Below are 21,494 nucleotides of genomic sequence, written 5' to 3' on the forward strand. Positions count from 1 at the left end.
CCTGTGGTTTTTATTCATTATTACTGATTTGTGTTTAAAATCACAATGTCTTGCTTGTGCCGATTTGATATTAATGTATTAAAAGAAAATACATGACATGAGCTAGTTCACAGATTTTTGGTGGCTATTCTTGCCCAAACTAAAGATTAACAGCAGTTTCGTGTATATTTGTATAGAGGAAATAACTTTTGTAATTACTTGTTTTAGAAAAAAAAAAATCTAATACAAATCCATCATGGCTCAAAGTAAAGTGAGTTTAAAGGATTTGTAAAATCATTTTTATTTGACATTTTATCGACTTTGTTAGGAACTTTCTTGTGTCTGAATAGAAGTTGATTGGATCATGGAAATAACTGTTTGAAATGCATCACTTTGTGTAAAAGTGATGCATAAGAGTTTGAGTTTTGTAAGATATTCGGTGACATAACACTTAATAAACGTAAACATGCGGCAAGTAGTTTTTTGGGTTTTTTTTACCTTTGTCAAACAGCAGAGGGCGCTGCTGCATTCATATTTACTCAATGGGTGTAATTCATATTCCTTTATTTAATCAGGTAAACCCTGTTGAGATCTAGATCTCATTTTCAAGAGGGACCTGAGCAAAAAATTTGCAATACATAGCAACCTGGTTACAAGATAAAAACAATTAATACATATGCATAAGTATAAAACAATAAAAACAATGACACTGTTTCATAGAATCTTGTTGCCTCTCTTTAATTTTTTTTTAATGTCTCTTCTCTACCGGAAAACAAGCCATTTAAAGGTGGGATGTTCTCACAATCTGTGAAAAATAAAAATGAATAAAAACCAGAAAATCCTGGGAGTTTGTCTTTGAATGTGAAGATTCGACATGAAGATGACAGAAAAAGAGCTACAGAAAATAAAACAATTGAAATCTGTATTGCTTTAAATGAACCCTTAGCTTTTTCTTTACCTTGAATATGTTTATCTGTATTTGTTTTTTTCTTGAGGCAGAACAAATGAGGCATAACTCTGTCGTTATACAGTGTGTCTGCGAATAAAGTTTAATAAAAAACAACATCCGGCCCCCTCTCCCTCCTCCTCACCCAACAGACTTCTTGTGGCTTTGAGTGAAGCTGTGATGTCACTCATCCTGTCTGTGACATCACAGCCGCCTGTCTTTATATTCCCAGGTTCCACAGAGAAATTCATTTGCAGTCTTCAATCTCAAACAAAACTGAACGATGGCCGGACGAAATGTATTGCTGGAGAACGTGGAAAGTTTGGAGAAGAGCTGCTGGAAGCTTACAAAAGAGAACAAGAAGCTTCAGAAAACTGTTGAAGATCTGAGGCTGAAGATTGAGCGACTGAATGCCAGGAAAAAAGATACCTGGCAGGTAGAGAATGAAAGGCTGATCAACAAAAATGATTATTTGAAGCAACAATTCAGCACGTTGACTAGTGAATTGGACGAGGCTAAAACGACAGTCGAACAATTACAATCAGAAAGCAAAGCCTTGTCAACCCATAATAGGAAGATAAAATGGGGAACAATGGTAGATAAAAAAAATTTTAACAATTCAATGAAAGAGAAATCACAACAGTTGTACTGGATTGGCAAGGTGAACGAAGAGCTAAATCAAGAAATTGCTGGACTTAAATTAAAGATGGACAGACTTAAAGCCAGGGAAGAAAATTCAAAGGCTGACAAAGAAAAGATGGACAAAACAGAGACTCAGACCCCGGAAGAAGAAAGTAAAGAAGAGAAATCAAATATATTTCAGACAATTGGAAGAACTTTCATCAAAATGTATCAATCAGGGACTTTGAGGTATTGGGTGCCACCCTGGATATTTTAATTTCGAAATAAGATTAAATAACGACCACAAAAGCAGGGCTAGACCCAGATGAAGCTTGAGAGCAGAGGCAGAAATCTGCGGCTTCCAGCGGGAGGGACATCAGAAGACCGTGACCACCGCAGGCTCCTAGGAGTCTCACATCTTTTCCAGGACTGTGTCTCCGACCCGCCTGCTGGAAACTATCCGTCGGACAATCGAACCTCGGATTCAGGAAGAGCAGTGTGGTTTTCGTCCTGGTCGTGGAACACTGGACCAGCTCTACACCCTGCAGGGTCCTGGAGGGTGCACGGGAGTTCGCCCAACTAGTCTACATGTGTTTTGTGGACTTGGAGAAGGCGTTCGACCGTGTCCCTCGGGGAGCCCTGTGGGGGGTTCTCCGGGAGTATGGGGTACCTGTCCCTTTGATACGGGCTGTCAGGTCCCTGTATGACCGGTGTCAGAGTCTGGTCCGCATTGCCGGCAGTAAGTCGGGCTCGTTTCCGGTGAGAGTTGGACTCCGCCAGGGCTGAGCTTTGTCACCGATTCTGTTCATCACTTTCATGGACAGAATTTCTAGGCGCAGCCAAGGTGTTGAGGGGATCCGATTTGGTGGCCTTAGGATCTCATCTCTGCTTTTCGCAGACGATGTGGTCCTTTTGGCTTCATCAGGCCGTGATGTGCAGCTCTCGCTGGAGCGGTTCGCAGCCGAGTGTGAAGCGGCCGGGATGAGGATCAGTGCCTCCAAATCCGAGGCCATTTTTTTGAGCCGGAAAAGGGTAGAGCGCCTTCTCCGGGTCAGGGGGTTTGTCCTGCCCCAAGTGGAGGAGTTCAAGTATCTCGGGATCTTGTTCACGAATGGGGGAAGAAGGGAGCGGGAGATCGACAGGCGGATTGGCGCAGCGTCTGCTGTCAAGCGGGCGCTGTACCGGTCCGTCGTGGTGAAGAGAGAGCTGAGCCAAAAAGTGAAGCTCTCGATTTACCGGTCGATCTACGTTCCCACCCTCATCTATGGTCATGAGCTTTGGGTCGTGACCGAAAGAACGAGATCGCGGATACAAGCGGCAGAAATGGGTTTTCTCCGTAGGGTGTCTGGGCTCTCCCTTAGAGACAGGGTGAGAAGCTCAGTCATCCGGGAGGGACTCAGAGTAGAGCCGCTGCTCCTTCACATCCAGAGGAGCCAGTTGAGGCTCGGGCATCTGGTCAGGATGCCTCCTGGACGCCTCCCTGGTGAGGTGTTCCCGGCACGTCCCACTGGGAGGAGGCCCCGGGGAAGACCCAGGACACGCTGGAGGGACTATGTCTCTCAGCTGGCCTGGGAACGCCTCGGGATTCCCCCGGAGGAGCTAGAAGAAGTGGCCGGGGAGAGGGAAGTCTGGGCCTCCCTTCTGAAGCTGCTACCCCCGCGACCCGACCCCGGGTAAGCGGAAGAAGATGGATGGATGGATAAATTGCTCCTTCGAAGCCGGAGTCCGATACGCCTGCGGTTTCCAGCGGGAGAGACGGACATCAGAAGACCGTGGCCACAGCAAGCCCCTAGGAGTCTCACATCTTTTCCAGGACTGTGTCTCCGACCCGCCTGCTGGAAACCAACGGCTGACGGGACGTCCATAAAGGGGGGACAAGTGAGTAGCGTTTAAATTAAAAAGTGAGCGAACGATTGAGGGTCTTTGAATAAAACCCCATGAATCCTAGGCACTGATAGGTAACAGAAGGACTGAAAAATCCGTAACAGAAGGACGGCGGAGTCCGCGTAAACTGAAAAACCCGTAATACCAAGTGTGTGTGTGAGTGTGAGAGCACTTGGAGGAATTTAAATACCACTAGGTATTTGTCCTCATACCAAACAGCAGGAGTGCAAACGGTGAACCTCTGGTGGATGCATGTAGGCAAGAATTTCCCACCTGAAAAGGTTGAAGAGGGAATTACCACAACAGGGGATTGATCACCGTCCTGCTAAGAATTTATCCAGTCTTTTAGAGTCCACCCTATGTGTTTTTAAGACTGGAACGAAATTGACTAATTTGCTCAAAATGGGAAAAGGGAATAGCAAATTAACACCGAAAGATAAACTCCAGTGTAAGGACTGGAAGTTTATGGAAAGACAAAACCCTAACTCAGTAAAGAATTTAAATAAATTGATAGAAAAATATTACTTAATTAAACACTCACAAAAACTGACTGAGTTATAGGATGAAGTATGACAGAAAACAAAAATCAAATCAAAAAAATATGAGTAGTCAGTGACGTGCGGTCAGGGGAGGCAGGTGAGGCAGTGCCTCACCAGCCATCATGGAAAGAAAGAAAATATATAATCATAAAGTAATTTAAATTGTTATATTCATCCGGTGGTTTGCACTAAAAAATATTTATTTTTCATGTAGCTTCACCAATTTCGATTTTTATTTGTTCAAAATCGCTGAATTTTCTTATTTTCCCATTCAAATGCTTGGAAGCGATGCCGGTGAGGCAGCAGCGAGCTCTGCCTCACCTTGGATTGCGCAACCCCTGGCTCTGCGCTGGCTGCTAAGCGGAGAGAGCATGTTGCTGTACGGCGTCAATAAAATGGTTTAAACAAATTTAATATGTGAACTTATTTCCAATAATTTAGCTTATGTATATAATGTACAGTGCTTTTTGTCACCAACTGTGTTTGTGTAACGTGTTTCGTGTAATGAGCGATTATAAACGGCAGAGAACAGGTTCGAGGTGAGGCAGGCAGTTCTCTTGCCTCATGGCAGGGGGCGCTCAAGATCCCAGACGTTCGTCTTGTTCACTCCTCAACTGCCGAGTAAGTGACAGCGAGCTAGGCTAAACGATTCGGGAAGCAAGTCAAGTGCAGCGATAGATTATAATAGAGATAGTGATTTTTTTCCTCTCGCTCATCCCGACTTTCGACATGGATGACTACATTACAACACTAAAAAAGTTTTCTCAAGTGGACTTTCAATCGAAGCAGGTAAGACAGTAATAACATTTATTTTGTTTTGTTTTTTAAGGAAATGTGTGTTTTGTGAGCTACAGTTTGTATGTGTAAGAATGCAGAAGTGAAACATAACCTGTAAACTGCTGTCAATCTATGCATCTATTTGCAAATCTGATTCTGATGACGTCAGTGCCTCACCAGCTATGAACCTCACCGCACGTCACTGTGAGTAGTGAAGGAATGGACTTTGTTTGGCATTGTTTCAGTTCCATACGTGGTGTATTTAGCTTAGGCCTAATGTTGACTGTAGCAGGCTACCTAGACTCCTCTGTTCAAGGGGGACAGAAGCCATAGCGATAGCAATTTAGACTAAATTTAACGAATATAGGAAAGGCATGCAAGTTCAAAACCAGGTTTACAGATGCCAATAAGCTGCATTTCCCTCCCAATTCTTTTTTTCTTTTGCATAATGACCAGTTGTGTGCACCACCTACTGACTGTAGCATTGACTGATTCACTGATTTGTGAAGTAGAGTAATCGTAACAGCTCTTTTTCTTCATGTTGGCCGCATTTTCTGTACTATTTATTTTTCTCATTTTCAGCACTGACCTTACTTGAAGGGAAAACTTGAGGCTTACAAAAACTTTGTATTTTCTGTCCTGGAGGGTTTACTAAGAAGCTGGTTCAGTTGTAAAGCAGGTTAAGTTAACCTTGTGCTATAGGTAAAGCACCTAATTTTCTTAACTAAATGATGCCTGCAGGTATATCTATTAGCAGGTTTAATTTTGCCTGCACTTGGTTGTGTACATTATTTTAAGTGTATTTGACAAGTTTACCAAAATATAAAAAATGTCATTCAAACTGCATTTGCCTTGTTTTACTTTTTACTTGTACTTTTTATTACATTACTTGAGTACATCCATTTTTACAGTAATTTCCATACTTAAGTACAAGAAGTTTCAGATACTTTAAGACTTTAACTCAAGTAACATTTCAGTCAGTGACTTCGACTTTTACCAAAGTCATATTTTGGAGAGGTACTTATACTTTTACTTGACTCTGAGATTTCAGTACTTTATACAACACTGGTATAGAGTATACACACAGTATATGTATGCATACTGTATAAATACAGTATGCATACAGTATACATACTGTATGCTAACAGTATGTATACTGCATGCTAGCATACTGTTAGCATACAGTATACATAACTGTATACAGCATACAGTTATGTATACTGTTAGCATACAGTACACTGCAACAGTACACTGTATGCTAACAGTATACATAACTGCATACTGTTAGCATACAGTATACGTACATAACTGTATACAGCATACAGTTATGTATACTGTTAGCATACAGTACACTGTATGCTAACAGTATACTAGCATACAGTATACGTATATAACTATATACAGCATACAGTTATATATGTATACTGTTAGCATACAGTATACATATATAACTGTATGCTGTATATAGTTATATACGTATACTGTATGCTAGTATACTGTTAGCATACAGTATACATATACTGCATAGTATATGCATACTGTATGTATACTGTTAGCATACAGTATACATACTGTATGCTAACAGTATGTATACTGCATGCTAGCATACTGTTAGCATACAGTATACATACATAACTGTATACAGCATACAGTTATGTATACTGTTAGCATACAGTACACAGTACACTGCAACAGTACACTGTATGCTAACAGTATACATAACTGCATACTGTTAGCATACTATGTATACTGTTAGCACACGGTATACATACTGTATACAGCATACAGTTATGTAACTGCATACTGTTAGCATACAGTGACTGCAAGCTCGGACAGTTATTGCATGCAAATATTTTCTTCTGTTATTTAATTATTTATTAGTTTAATGGAGCAGACATCCAAGCAGCCACCGCGGGGCGCAGTTACAGCGTACTGACCTTGTAACAGCGAGCATCTGATAAGTAGCAGGCTGCTTTCCCTTTAAAGCCTGATGCACTCGGTGCTCCACTTTGGAGAAAGCAGCAGCGGCAGCAGCAGCAGCAGCAGCGGCGGGGGCCCGGAGACGTCGGGGCTTCGCTGGACCGTCTCACCGTCCACCGTCATGGAGTTTCTGCTGGGGAATCCGTTCAGCTCGCCGGTGGGCCAGTTAATCGGTGAGCTCTCAACGCAAAAAAAAAAAAAAAAAAGAGAGAGAAAATTAAAAAAAGAAAGCGCCTTAACGCGATCACTGGCTTTGCTCGAGCGATCCGCCCAGGCTCCACCGAGCTGCCGTTTACTCCGTTCTGTTTTCTATTTATTTATTTTATTTTATTTTATTTTATTTTATTGTATTCCGAGACATGGCGCGTTTCTCCATGGAGAGGGAAACAACAACTTAGACGCGTGAAAACAGATGGAGGCGCAGCGGCTTACGGCGTGATTGACGCCCTGAGAAGACAATGATTAGGCGGGGGAGGTGTTGGGAGACCGATCGGTCCCCGTTGGCTCCGTTTTTAACCTGCACCGAGCTGAGCCGGACATCCCACCCCCACCCACCACCACCCCATCTGACCCAAATGAGAGCAGGCTGCAGCACATTTACATCACACTGGCTTTTCTGTGCCACTCACTCACTAGTATACGTAAACTGACGGCTTCAGACATCATCACTATTATTATTATTATTGCTCTAATATCAACGGTTAAGGAGCTCGTTTTCATTTATTAAAGAGACAGTGGTAACCTTGGGAACCAGGAAGCGCGTACACCTATATTGACATTTTCTAATGTAACGCCTGTAAACAATGCTAAGGGCAAACAGTTGGGTTCTTCCGTCTAAACAACGCGCTAACGCATCATTCGTGGGCCTGTTTTCATCTTTCTGTGAAACGTGCCAACTTGGGGGTTTGAAGTTTCTTATACAGCGTGGATTTCTTTCAACTGTTTATGAAAATGTTATTATTGTTGTTGTTCTTAACGGGTGTACCAGTGTGCTTCTGTTTGCGTCACTGATTGCTACTTTTGACCAATTTCAACTGTTAGCCTTGTAGCTTTTTTTTAACATTAAATAACATTTTTTAAAAATCACTCTTACCTTCAGCTGCATTGGGATTAGCGATGCACCGATCCACTTTTTGCACTTCCGATACCAGTACCGATATTTGAGGTTTAGATACCGATCCATCTGCTGAATTCACGTAAAGCTTTTCTGTTTTTTCAAACACAGACATAAATGTGCTGAATGACACATTTATTTGATAACTCTGCACCAGCACAGCAAACTTAAATACACCAGTAACGTCACAAGCTCGGTCAAACGTGTAAAAACAACACAAGTTTAATTTGTTCCGTCAGTTCAATCAGGAGTATAATAGCCAATGTAAGATAAATAGCAAAGAAACTGAAACTGATACATAAAAAGCAATAGGTTGTCTATCTTGGTGAAGCAAATAAAAATAAACTGCAACAAATCTTTCAATTGGATCAGAAAGCAAAATTAGTCATTCTAAATATAATGTAAAATAAACAACAAACAATGACGTTGCTCAGAGCACAAGGCGTAGAATTAGACCTTATAGATCTGCCCTCATGGATCTGGCACATCGTCACCAATACCCAATGTAGAATTTTTTTTTTTCAATATCGGCCGATACAGATATTAATATCGGATCGTTGCATCTATAATTGAGATAGGATCACAGTTGTCATCTGCTATATCAGGTGTCTGCAACCTGCGAAATGTGGCTGATTTAAAATATTAACCAATGAAATACTGACCTTTTTTTAATTTATGTATTTTTTATTCTTTTGTTCTGTGTCCCAGTGGAGAAACACTGGCCACCCGCCCTGAAGCCCCCTCCTGGCAAAACTGGTCTAGAAACCCTCCACTCTCAATTTATCTATCAATCAAGCTACTATACTGGGAATTTCCCATCTTAGTGATAAACAAAGGACTGTTCTATTCTATTGTCGCTCCAAAAAAAAGGATATTGACACACTCATTTTTCCACATTATTTGTGGTAGTTTTTACTGTTTGTTTGTTTGTTTTTGTTAGGTATCTAGGAGTGTGCTGCTCTTAAAGTACCAAAGTGGAAAGTATGCGTTCACATAGCTGCGCACATTTAGGTTTCCTGTGGTCATCACTGATTGGTGTTCATCAGTCTTATCTGATCCAGGCCGTCTCTTCGGAGCTGTAGATGATTCTTCCAGGTTTTTTGGGTCAAACAGGAAATCGTTTGTCCTTCATCCAGGCAGCCAGGAGCTAAAAATATCCCCACATAATGAAGATGTGCGTCTCCACAATGGCGCTCGCCTCCTGAAGTAAACCACGCCCACCATGCAGCTTATACACAAAGTACTACTGAATAAACTGTAGTAGCTAGCTTTATGCTACGTTGCTGTTTCTTTTCATTTCAGTAGGTTTGAGTGCATTCCCTTTGAAGAGAATACATTTTGTGATAGAATTATAAAATTAAAGTAATTTTCCTGTTGGTGCATTGCTAATGTATAGTTTCTAATTTCAAAATGTACAGAACTGTAGCTAAATGTTTAAGCTAAAGAATAAAAAGATTTACCAGCTGCTAATGGTACAATTAAAAATGTGATGCATAAATATGGATAAATGTCATATTTTTTTGTTATTAGCATTAGCATTAGCGCGCCGTTTTACCTTTCTTGACTTTTTGGGGGGGTTTCTTACAGAGCGTGCCACTAACTCCAGTTTACCATCTGAAGACTGGGAACTCAACATGGAAATCTGTGACATAATCAACAGCTCAGAGGAAGGGTGTGTATCCGCGTGTGTGTGTTATCCGTCTTCATCAGAAACATGCCCTTCCCTCGAGCCTCCATGCGTCGTAACTGTTGCCACCTCTCTTGACTTCCAGGCCCAGAGACGCAGTCAGAGCCATAAAGAAACGGATTGTGGCCAACAAGAACTTCAAGGAGATCATGTTGGCTCTTACCGTGAGCGCCGGTTCCGCTTTTTGTCGTCGTGTGAAATCTTGGAATTGAAGCAGCTTGGTTTCTCGTGGCTTGTTGGATTCCCACCTCATCCTCTTTCCCAGCGCAGGTCCTCGAGACGTGTGTGAAGAACTGCGGCTACAGGTTTCACACCTCGGTGACGACGCGCGACTTCATCGAGGGCGTTCTGGTGCGCTCCATCATCCCCAGGAACAACCCGCCGCAGGTCGTACACGACCGAGTCCTCGGCATCATACAGGTGGGGCGAGTTCGGTGGTAACTGGTTACATTTGCTTGGGTAACTTTTTGGGAAATAGGTTCTTTTAGGGAGAATTTTTACTTTGCTTTGCTTTTACAGGAGGGACTTTATTGTGAAGTGTCGCTAACTTCTGGAAGTTTTATTAGGGTTTCTTTTGCCTGAATTTGTTTTCTTGTGTAATCATGTTGTTTAGATGAATTATTGTCATACCCTTAAAATACCGAAATTTCCACGTGACTTTATGTTTTGGTGCGTGACGTCATTTGGTTTGTCAAAATGTAACGTTATGTGTAACTGTTAGTGTTTTAAGGAATCAAAAAGAAAATATTTCATCTTAATAAGAGAATTGCAAAAAAGCAAATATCAGGGGGGAAAAATTCCAAATCAATTTCTTTCAATATAAAACGTTGATTAAAACATTTTAGGTGGGTATCTTTGTTTGGTGAATTTGTGGTAAAACAAAAAAAAAAGGGAGATGATTTTGTTGTAATCATGTTATTTAGATTAAATTATTTTAATTTCAGTCCTTAAAATACCAACTTTTCCACATAACTTTATGTTTTGATGGCTGATGTCATTCAGTTTGTCAGAATATGAAGTTATGAGCAAATTTTGGCATTTAAGGAATAAAAAATGAAAGTTATTTATCTAAAAAAGAGAATTACAAAATAATAAATATAAACTTACAGTATGTGGAAATTGTGTTTGTTTTAATGACTAATATGAAAATTATTACAAAATAACAAAATCATAATATATATTTTTATTTTTTACCAAAAATTCACCAGACACAGATACACACCTAAAGTTTTATGTTGATAGAAACTGATTTGGATTCTTTTTCTTTCGCCTGATTTTGCTATTTTGTAAATATGTTATTTAGGACATTTAGGTCCTTAAAATATGAACATTTCCACATAGCTTCAGTTTGATGATGTCATTTTTAAACATTAAATGATTGACGATTTATTTTTTTATTATCAGTTACTACTCGAGACGCCTTATTAACAAATCATTTTTCACTCTCACTTGAGTAATTTCTTGGACAACTACTTGTTACTTTTCACTTAAGTAAAATATGTTGAGCTAGTGCCACTGTGAGTGTAGCACCAGGCTCTGCAGGTGGAGCTGAGGTGAAACAAAGAGCCCGGGCTGGACCCGGTCTCATTCGCGTCATTGCCTGTGAGTAACTTGCGGTCTCTTCCCTCAACAAAGGCGTGGGCCGACGCATTCCGCAGCTCGCCCGACCTGACGGGCGTGGTGTCGGTGTACGAAGACCTGCGGCGGAAGGGACTGGAGTTCCCGGCGGCTCAGCTCGACGGCTACCCGTCGGCTCAGGCTCCGAAGAAGGTGCAGGCGCCGTTGCTGTGCTTCCGATCTGCCTCCTCTTGTCTGTTGCTCATTCCTTTTCTCTTGTCTTCTCGCTGCCTCTGCGCATGCAGACTTTACCTGCGAACGGGCCCGCTGTCACTGCTCTATCTGCTGTGCGCCTGTCCTCTAAACCTCCTCTCATCCCCGCTCACACCTCTGAGCTCAGACTGGCCCTGGAGGGAGCTGGTGCCTTCACTCCCAGCCAGGTGATGCAGCCGGAAGACAACAGCTGACTGTCACCGCGCTCTGACAATTTCAGTTTCTCTATTGTCACCTTCCTAAAATAATAGCCCAAGTCATTTTTTTTCTAAAATTTGACAGAAAAAGTTTGCCAATTTTTCTTTTGTGCAAAAATTTGGGGGGCGAGGGGGTGGCATTATTTCAGGAAGGTGATGCTATGGTGGTTTAACAATTGCTTATTATTTCTATTTCTTACTTTGGCCTTTAACCTTCATCCTTCCTTTCACTACGAATTGAGTCACTCAACCAGCAGAAGTGTTTGTGGCTGATATCGGATCACTAGTTTTGTGAAGCTCTGACCTTCCAACAAGTTTTAGCTAACTGGCTAATTTCTATTTAGGGGTTTAAACAAAAACATAGAAAATGTATCTTTCTAAAGGGACAGTATTTTTCTGCCATCTTCTAGCGTAACAAAGTAGCTATGTTAACTTCAGTTGTTCTTAAAATGCTATATGTGTTAAATATGACTTAAAAGTCATTTGCCTTCCTAATTTAACGTCTTGAAATTGGGCTTCTGTCTCTTTAAAAACTCCTGCTCCTTCTGAAACTCTGCACTGACAGATGATTGTTGAATCACACTAGGAGGAGAGGCGACGTCACACTGTGCGTGTGAGTGAGCAGTCTGTGTTACACAGCTCTGCAGATAAGCACCATTCCACTGCTATTTCAAAACAAAGACAACTGATCACAGATGTGAAATTTTAATCTGCTCTATATTAGCAAATTAGCATGATTAGCACAATTAGCACTAATATCTGTGGATTTACTTTACTTTCATATTAAGATCAGAGATTTCCAAAACTTCCAAGACTTCCTAATCCAGCGTAATCTGGATAAAGTTGTTGAAAAGGAAAACTTTAAAACGTTCAGCTTCCTGTTCACTCCTGAAATCTCACCCCGAGTTAAAAGCAGCAGCCTCACTTCCTGTTTAGGCACCTCACTAACACTGCTAGCAAAACAACTAACTTTGAGTCTTCTTCCTTCAGTTCCTACTTCCACACTGAAAAGTGTGGCTGCAAAGTAATGTAGTGCTTAGCTACGGTAGAGTCGCTGCTTGGAAAAGAAATTAGTTGTTTTCAACCTTATAGTTTCAACCTGCATAGAGATGCACCGATCCGATAGTAACATCTGTATCGTCCTGTTATCAAAACAAACATTTCTAGATTGGGGATTGTGGCAAAGTGCCCGATCAATTCAGTCTAAATCTATGCTTTGTGCTCTGAACCACGTCAAGCTTTATTATTTATGTTACATTATATTCAGAATTCATAATTACGCCTTCTGACCCATTGGAAACAAAGTTTGTGTCAGGATCTGTGTTTTTCTGTGTTTATTTAGAGTTTCTGTGTCCGTAAGTCTCTTCGTTGTCCTGTCCTCCCCTTGATTGTTCCCAGGTGTGTCTCGTCTGTGATTACCGTCCCGTGTATTTAACTCCACCTGTGTTCTTTGTTCCTCGTCGGGTCCTCGTCAATGTCGAGTCTAGTTGTCTACGTCAATGTTAGCTTCTTTGTCGTCAGTGTTTCCTTGTGCCTGCTGTTCGTAGTTTTGCCTGGTTTTCTTCATTAAATCTTCATCATTCATCATACCTGGGTCCGCTGCCTCTGCCTCACCACCTCACACCCGCACTTCATGACAGTAGGACCCGACCAGACCGAAAGGTGAGGCTGCTACAATGGACCCAGTTGGAGTGAGGTTACCGCCTAAAGGGCAGAGCGGCCCGTGGCGGAGGTCCGGCAGGGAGGACAGGGAGCTGGCGGAGGCTCTCGCCAACTTGCAGCGGGAGCTTTTCCGGGGGACGAGACTGGTGTTGGCACCCCCCGGATACGGCCCCCGTCGATTCCACCGTCCGGGAGGTCAGCGACGTGAGCCGCCGGCAGATCCGGCCCCTCGTCGCTTTCCTGAACCGCCACCTCCGCGACCAGCTCACAGACGGCGACGTGAGCCGCCGGCAGATCCGGCCCCTCGTCGCTTTCCGGAGGCGCCACCTCCGCTGCCTTGTCGGAGACAGCGACGTGAGCCGCCGGTGCACCCGGCCCCTCGTCGCTTTCCGGAAACACCTCCTCCGCTGTCTGCCCGGAGACAGCGACGTGAGCCGCCGGCAGACCCGGCCCCTCGTCGCTTTCCGGAGTCGCCACCTCCGCTGCCTGGTCGGAGACAGCGACGTGAGCCGCCGGTGCACCCGGCCCCTCGTCGCCTTCCGGAGCCGCAGCCGGTTCCAAGGCTTCGCTGCGGCGCACCCGAGGCCGAGTCAGCCGGCGTTCCAGCCAGCGTTCCTTCCGAGACTCCCAGTGTTCCTTCCGAGACCGAGACCCCCAGCGTTCCGACCGAGACCCCCAGCGCTCCGACCGAGACCCCCTGTGTTCTTACCGAGACTCCCTGTGTTCCGACTCAGACTCCCTGTGTTCCTCCAGAGACTCCCTGTGTTCCTCCAGAGACTCCCTGTGTTCCTCCAGAGACTCCCTGTGTTCCTACCGAGACCCTCTACGTTCCCTCCGAGACTCCCGAGACCCTCTGCGTTCCCTCCGAGACTCCCGAGACCCCCTGCGCTCCGACCGAGACCCCCTGCGCTCCGACCGAGACCCCCTGCGCTCCGACCGAGACCCCCTGTGCTCCGACCGAGACCCCCTGCGTTCCACCCGAGACTCAGACCCCCAGTGTTCCACCCGAGACTCAGACTCCTTGTGCTCCGACCGAGACCCCCTGTGCTCCACCAGAGACCCTACCTCGGGGGGCTCGTCATCGCCGTCTGTGGGCGGCCCCCGGGACTCCCCATTGCCACCTCCAGCGCCGCGGACGGCCGCTGGACCGCCTCCGGGGGTCCCGCCTCCGTGGTTCCCGCCTCCTGCGCCGCGAACGGCCGCCGGACCGCCTCCGTGGTTCCCGCCTCCAGCGCCGCGGACGGCCGCCGGACCGTCTCTGTGGTTCCCGCCTCCAGCGCCGCGGACGACCGCCGGACCACCTCCGTGGTTCCCGCCTCCTTTGCCTCCGCCCACCCTGTGGGTAGTTTTTTGTTGTTTTTTGGACTCTTGGCCCTTCCTGTGTTTCCGCCCACAATGGTGGGTTGTTTTTTGTTTCTTCTGGACTCTGGCCCCCGTCCAGCGCCCCTCCACCCACCCTTGTTGTGTTTTTGTTTTGTGGGCGTCTGGTAGCCGCCCTTGAGGGGGGGGTACTGTCAGGATCTGTGTTTTTCTGTGTTTATTTAGAGTTTCTGTGTCCGTAAGTCTCTTCGTTGTCCTGTCCTCCCCTTGATTGTTCCCAGGTGTGTCTCGTCTGTGATTACCGTCCCGTGTATTTAACTCCACCTGTGTTCTTTGTTCCTCGTCGGGTCCTCGTCAATGTCGAGTCTAGTTGTCTACGTCAATGTTAGCTTCTTTGTCGTCAGTGTTTCCTTGTGCCTGCTGTTCGTAGTTTTGCCTGGTTTTCTTCATTAAATCTTCATCATTCATCATACCTGGGTCCGCTGCCTCTGCCTCACCACCTCACACCCGCACTTCATGACAGTTTGCCGCAGTTTATTTTTTAAATATGTTTTACCAATCTATTGTTTTTCTCAATTTCAGTTTCTATCTTATTAATTTTACATTAGTTGTTCTACTCCTAATTTCACCGACTGAACAAATCAAAGTTGTGTTATGTGCAGTTTGACCATGCTTGTGAAGCTATTGTTGTATTCAGCACATTTATGTCTGCGTTTCAAAAATTTAAATATTTTAAGTCAACACGGCATTGTTTTCCTGCATCGGATCGGAATCGGCCGATATCAAACCTCAGATATTGGTATCGGTAGTGAAAAAAAGTGGATCGGTGCGTCCCTAGTTTGACCGTCGCCGGCCGATTTCTCAGCGCATCTCGGATTGTCGCTGCGCTCTTCAACTCACTCGCCGTGTCGTTGCAGGTGAAGATGCTGAAGACGGAGCTGGGCGTGGTGCGCAGCAACCTGTCCACCATGTCGGACATGATGAGCCAGCTGGACCCGGTCACGGCGAAGCAGGCAGACATGGAGCTGCTGGAGGTAAAAATGGATCCGTCTCGGAGCTGAATGCGCTCCTCGCCGTGTCACTGTGGATTTCCTTCCTCTCCTGTGGCTTGATGACGCTGCAGTACCCTTAACTGATCTAGTGCTTCATGCGCTCCGTGCTACATCTGGCCCTTCAATCCCCCCACCCACCCACACATGCTTTGTCTGGTTGTGTCATTAGCAGTTGTACACTGTATGTAAGGAAATGCAAGATAGGATCGTGAAGATCATCCCCAGACTCAGCGAGGAGAAGCTGATCGAGGAATTACTGGCCACCAACGATGAAATGAACACTGCCTTCACTCGCTACCACAGGTGACTACATTATTATTATTATTATTATTAATAATAATAATAAACTCTTCAATGAGGCTTTTTAATCCCCATTGGTTGTTTTGCTATTTACAGGTTTGAAAGAAGATTAACAATCGGTCAAAGCACAGAGCAGAAGGTAAAGAGCAGCAATATCCTCTTATTAGTGTCGTGTATCAGTTGGATTTTACACTTTTCTTTTAATTTCTTGCAGAGCGACAACTATATGAACCTGTCGGACCTTTATTCACCCGTCAGCCAATCAGGGATCGCCTCAGTTAAAAGTGACAGCTCCCTCAGTCTGTCCAAGCCAGACAGTTTGTACAGTCTGATGGCCAAGCTGAGTAAGTGCCGCATTTCTCACTGTGTCTGAAACGCAGCTCGCTTTCTGTAACTCGCTCATAGCTATAAATGGTACCAAGATGTGTCATAAAGTGATGAAACTGAAATATTGTGGGGTTTTTTACACATATATTATGGAGTGACATTTATATTTTGCCTGTAGCGCCTGCTAGAAATGTTGCCTGGTGTTTGATGTAGAGAATCATCTGGTTGTTTAAGTTTGTGTTTGGTTTTTTTTAATTACACAAATCAATTAAGTCAAGTCAGTACAATTATTTCTTAATTTGGAAATATTGTTTCTCATTGAATTTATGTACCTTTTTAAGTGTAATATGTTGCTTTAATAAAGACATAGATTTATTCTTTTCCTGTTTACATAGATAATAAATGTGGAGAGCGATGTATTTGTTTTTACATTTTTAATGTGGCGTTTTTCTGTATAAATATGAAGCATGTTGTTCTTGTACCATTTTCAATTGAATATCTTATTTAAAGATTTTACCATGAATTCTTTTTACGTTGTTGTTCTACCCTTTTTACAACGCTTCCTGTTCTTTTTTCATATTGAGGTACAAGCGAATCAGACGACATGTTGTCGCAGAAAATAAACATCTCAAGTCGGCAACTAACAAGGTAAACAAAAGAAATTACAAATCAATTCTAAAAGGCTAAAACCAGCAACGCGCTGAACAGTATTTTGTTTCCAGTTCCTCGTTATTTTTTATCTGCTTGTTACTGATTTTAGCTGATTTGAATTTCTCTTATTTATATTTTATAAGACGTGACATCGTTTTAAAACAAAGGCAAAATGACCTTAGAATTGACAAGTTTTTATTGTGTTTAGCATTTTATATTAGCAAAATGGGTAATGTTAGCACGGCTAGCAGCACCAAAACAGCAGAGTTTGTGAGCATAAAGCAGTCGTTCATCTTCACTCTAGGATTTTCAAGACATTCCCAAATCCAGCAGTGAACATGCCAACTGCTTTGCTGCGCATCTTAACAAGATTGAAGATATAGTTGACAAGTTGCAATGCCAAGCAACAGCGGTGGGCTAACGGTGGGGGGAAATAAAATTCCTTAACGCTTTAGCACTTTTGCTAGCCTTGAACCCTAAATTATTTTTTCCAGACCATGCTGGTTGTAGCGCTTTTGTGTTAGCAGAAGCAGAACTAATTTATTATTAGTGCTATAAGATTAGGACAAGTAACTTTCATCTTAGCATGCCAACGGTGGTGAGTTTATCCATTAAAAGCAGAGCAATTATTTTTAAGGTTTTGTGCTTTAATATTTTTGCTAACTTTGAAAATGTTTAATTAGCCCACTGCTTTAGTTATCAGCACCCCCCACTGCATAGAAATAAATCCAAATGTTAAAACTAGGGATACATGATATATCTGCATCAAACATCTGTATTTGCCAATGGTGTTCATTTTTTAGCATATCAGGCAAATAAAATTCGGTCCATATTCATAAACAATATTAATTTGTTATATTAATCTTGTTGCCGCTTTAGTAGCTTTGTGTTTCTGGAGGGATGGGGTTAGATGAAGCAGAGAGGCTTCTGCAAAACATTGGAAGTGTAGGGAAATGTATATGACACATGTAGATATCAGTTAGAGGAGCAATATTAATATCAAATATCAGATATCGATCATGTAAGTCATCTTGTCATCCTGCGGCAGCTGAGAGGTGGAAAGTTTCTCGATTTGTTCGGCCAGAAGAATCCAAAGGATCCAAACTTGTCTTAATGCACATCCAGCATGACCATATCACTCCAACCATGTGAGAAAAATGTTGTAAGCACACGATGCAAGACCCTTTAGTTGCAGACAAAAGCGACGCAAATTCTGTAATTCTGCATGTTTGTGGCAAGTTGCATTTTCTGCTGAAAACGTTTCACCCGGTTTGCCTTGTTCTTATGTAAATTACTCTAACGGCAGTTAATTAATGTACAAAACCTTTTGTTTTCAGTGATACAAATGAAGTGACAGCGGACGATCTGGCTCGAGCTCAGGGCAGCAGTTTACAAAACTCCAGATTGGTAAGAAGAAAAAACAAAAAAAAAAAACACAGTGGCATTTGGGATTCCTACAGATTTGAGAGTCACAAGACTGAACTTGTTGTCTGTCATGGGACATTTGCGCACACGTGAAGCAGCTTAAAATGGTAAAAAAAAAATTTTAAAAGTCAAGTTGGGCTTAGAGTTAGGTTTTAAACAGGGTGTTTATAGCGTCTGTGCTATGAACACAGTGGTGAGTTTTGGGGGAATAGTTATGTCTCTCGAAGTGTTTCCTTTTCAATGAACTCTTTGTGTGTGTGTGTATGTGTGTGTGTGTGTGCACGAAGGATGAGAGTCCAGCCTCGACCCACAGCTCTTCACCAAAGTTAGAATGGATGATTAAAAGGGGAATGGTGGGTCTGAATGCTCAGCTAGCGTGCCAACGCTTGCATTTTGTGCCTGTATTGCCATTCGCACGTGTTGTGGGTGACTTTTATTTCTGTTTATGACAATTTTTTTACTTATTAAAATTTTTTATTTTTATTTTTTGAGGTCAGTTCCAATGTTCTGCATGTTGGTGTTTGATTCCGAGAGCACCACCTCATTGTTTGGGACGTGTTGACATTTTTCCTCACTTCTTGAGTTTTCTCCGTTCCTCGTTTTGGTTGGCGATGCAGTTTGAGTCTTCTGTCCTTTTCGCTTTCGATTTGTGTTCGGTGGTTTGGTGGCATGACGATTTCGCTGTTTCACTTCCGGCTCCGCTGACCCTTTGCTCTACTTTTCCTCCTCAGATTCCCATCAACCAGTCCAATGTCATGGACGATGTCGAGAAATGGCTAGAGCTGGAAGACGAGGTCAGCGACCAGATCTTATGAAGCTGATTTGTTTATGTTCCAACTGACGTGTTACACCTATTTTACTGTAGTTTAAATATTAAAGGCACACAGTCTTCTCTAAAAATTCTACATTCATAAAACTTCTAAAAATTATAAACCGTTGAAACCAGCAAACTTTTTTTGAGAAACTTTTATTTGGTTTTTCTGAGAAGGATTTTTCGGCTATGTTGGAAATCTATTTCGTTTTGCTCAGTTCTGTACAATAACATGTGCAATTAGAAAACAGCAGGATATTGTATTTGCTGGTCTTTATTGGTTTTAGTTTGAGCGCATTTCTTCAGGGTGAAGGAAAAACAAACAAAACAAAGGTTGGAATTTTCTTTCACTTTCACTGTATAGTATTGATGCTGCAATTAAAAAAAAAAAAAGGACTTATTTGAAATCATTTTGCCAGCACTTTGACAAAACACTACAACAAGGGAGGTGAATGAAAATGTTTTCTTTGTGTGTTTTGTTTTCTGCAATGCAGTACGACGACTATGAAGACTCAGAGGGTGTGACCAGTGAAGGTGAGGATTAAAACATTAAGTCCTGCTGAATGACTCACTGATTTTAGCTAGCATTTTATTCGGCTGCCATGGTTACCAGTGGATCCATTAGATAGAAACCGTTCTCTGAAACTAATGTATGAAACTGTTATTTTTAAAGCAGTGGGCACAGTCTGGTTTGTTTTCTGTTTTATGGAAATATTGAATGTGCCTGGTCACGATAACAGACGTTGCTGGACGATAAACTCTCCCAGAAGTTATCGCGATAAACGATAATATTGTTGTTTTGGACCATTTTCCGGTAATGTAATGGTAATGGCTTAACACATTCTCAAAGATTGATAAATTTTAAACTCTACTGAACATTTAACACAGGAACTGGAAAATAAATAAACAAAACAACAGAAACAATTAATAAAATAAATGATGACGTTTCTGTAAACACAATTGTCTTTCAGAAAAAAGTCTAGTTGAGACCAAAGCACTAGACTAAAGACCTTTGTCATTCAGGTTTTGGTAGAAAGAGAGAGAGAAAAGAGAAAAACAAAAAATCATGCAAGTGGTAATTATTTATATTGTTTTAATTCATCATACTATTAATTTCTTTCGACAGGCCTGGCTCATGCATTTCACCAGCAGATGGCGCTTTCCAGCAGGATTTAGATTTATTAATAACTAATCAGGACGTACCTTCTCTACATTCTATGTGTTCTTTTTTTATGTTCCTCTCCGGTTAACCTGGAGCTGTCAGCCACGACTCAAACTCTGAATCATGTTGTTTTTGGCTCTCGGCAGAGTTCGACAGGTTTCTGGCAGAAAGAGCAAAAGCGGCGGAGCGCCTGCCGTCCCTGCGAGGCTCCTCACAGGACGCCAGCTACTCAGAGTCCTAAAGCCATTCGGTGGGCCACCTCCAACCCCCCGGCGCCACCGGCCGGAGCGTCCCGACTTGTGAGTGAGTGGAGGGTCGTTACGTGGAAGTGACACTCGAGGAACAACGCTGGACGAGAAAATGAGCTGGGAACTGGATGAAAACCATGCTGGTGAAGGAATGTTTTTGCTGGAGGGTTTGTATGCGAGCAAACTTTTGCACATTTTCTATATGGTTACATTCCTGGCATTCAGAGGGGAATAAAAGGTAATGTTACAAAGAAACACTTTGCAGGATATATTATGTATTATACTGCTGTGAAATGTATATATAAATATATATATAGGCATATATATATATATTGGTAACATGAAAGGTAAAAAATACACTTTAAAAAATAATTAAAATAAAACACTGTAAACTTATAAGTGAAGCTCTGATGTAACATACTGTTATTGTTTAATGCTTCACTTTTTTTCTTGTTGGATGTGGAAAAATTCCAGGTTTTGTACTTCCAGCTTTTCCGCAAAATGACGGACATTCATGACAAATTGCTGCCAGATATTAAACTAAAACTGTTAACTGGACGTCAGAGCTGTCTTGTCTTCTTTCTTTTTCTCCAAATCCAAACTGTCACTGTTATTTTCATCTTACGATTTATTATTCTGCGGTTCACGTTGTTTACTATGAAACGGTGGCTGTGAAATCTTGCACTCTGAGCACGCTTCAAAAAGGTAAAAGTTGGGTCAAGAAAGAAAGAAGAACTTCAGTCCAATTCAATTTTCTTTTCCCAAAGAAAAAACTGAGCGTCATCATGCTGCCGCCATAAGTAGCTTAATTCAAGAATGCAGAGGTTCCTTTTATTTATTTCGCACTGTGTTTTTTCCCCTAAAAATATGAAACGGTTTTGTGTTATTTTGCCATTTTTTCCCCCCCAAAAATGAACAAGTAATTAGAAACTGCCATTTTCTGATACAATAAAAACTAATTTTACCTTCCATCGGCCTTTTA

The 21,494-nt window shown here is 42.6% G+C and overlaps 1 protein-coding gene across 5 annotated transcripts; it reads left to right on the forward strand.

Moving 5' to 3' along the window:
- Window positions 1-6,710: 6,710 nt before the first annotated feature.
- Window positions 6,711-21,070, forward strand: tom1 (target of myb1 membrane trafficking protein). 5 transcript variants are annotated; one of them, XM_028041778.1, is made up of 16 exons: window positions 6,711-6,899; window positions 9,428-9,512; window positions 9,613-9,691; window positions 9,798-9,947; window positions 11,163-11,297; window positions 11,390-11,524; window positions 15,454-15,570; window positions 15,761-15,891; window positions 15,985-16,027; window positions 16,103-16,232; window positions 16,800-16,863; window positions 18,204-18,273; window positions 18,579-18,644; window positions 19,023-19,085; window positions 19,597-19,636; window positions 20,411-21,070. In XM_028041778.1, the coding sequence occupies exons 1-16, from the start codon at window positions 6,737-6,739 to the stop codon at window positions 20,503-20,505; spliced, it is 1,566 nt and encodes a 521-aa protein (XP_027897579.1). In that variant the 5' UTR covers window positions 6,711-6,736; the 3' UTR covers window positions 20,506-21,070. The 5 variants fall into 5 exon arrangements, with proteins under 5 accessions (XP_027897579.1, XP_027897578.1, XP_027897580.1 ...); XM_028041777.1 differs by having other exon boundaries at window positions 6,715-6,899; window positions 15,758-15,891; XM_028041779.1 differs by lacking the exon at window positions 18,579-18,644 and having other exon boundaries at window positions 6,719-6,899; window positions 15,758-15,891.
- Window positions 21,071-21,494: the final 424 nt, after the last annotated feature.

The sequence above is a fragment of the Xiphophorus couchianus genome, chromosome 16, assembly GCF_001444195.1.
Source record: "Xiphophorus couchianus chromosome 16, X_couchianus-1.0, whole genome shotgun sequence".
Classification (NCBI taxonomy): domain Eukaryota; kingdom Metazoa; phylum Chordata; class Actinopteri; order Cyprinodontiformes; family Poeciliidae; genus Xiphophorus; species Xiphophorus couchianus.

Bases quoted from the DNA above. Each gene is read 5' to 3' on its own strand.
- tom1 (XM_028041777.1), top strand. From the start codon at position 6,737: ATGCACTCGGTGCTCCACTTTGGAGAAAGCAGCAGCGGCAGCAGCAGC. The intron at 6,900-9,427 runs GTGAGCTCTCAA...GGTTTCTTACAG, and splicing joins GCCGGTGGGCCAGTTAATCG to AGCGTGCCACTAACTCCAGT. The intron at 18,274-18,578 runs GTAAGAAGAAAA...GTGTGCACGAAG, and splicing joins GTTTACAAAACTCCAGATTG to GATGAGAGTCCAGCCTCGAC.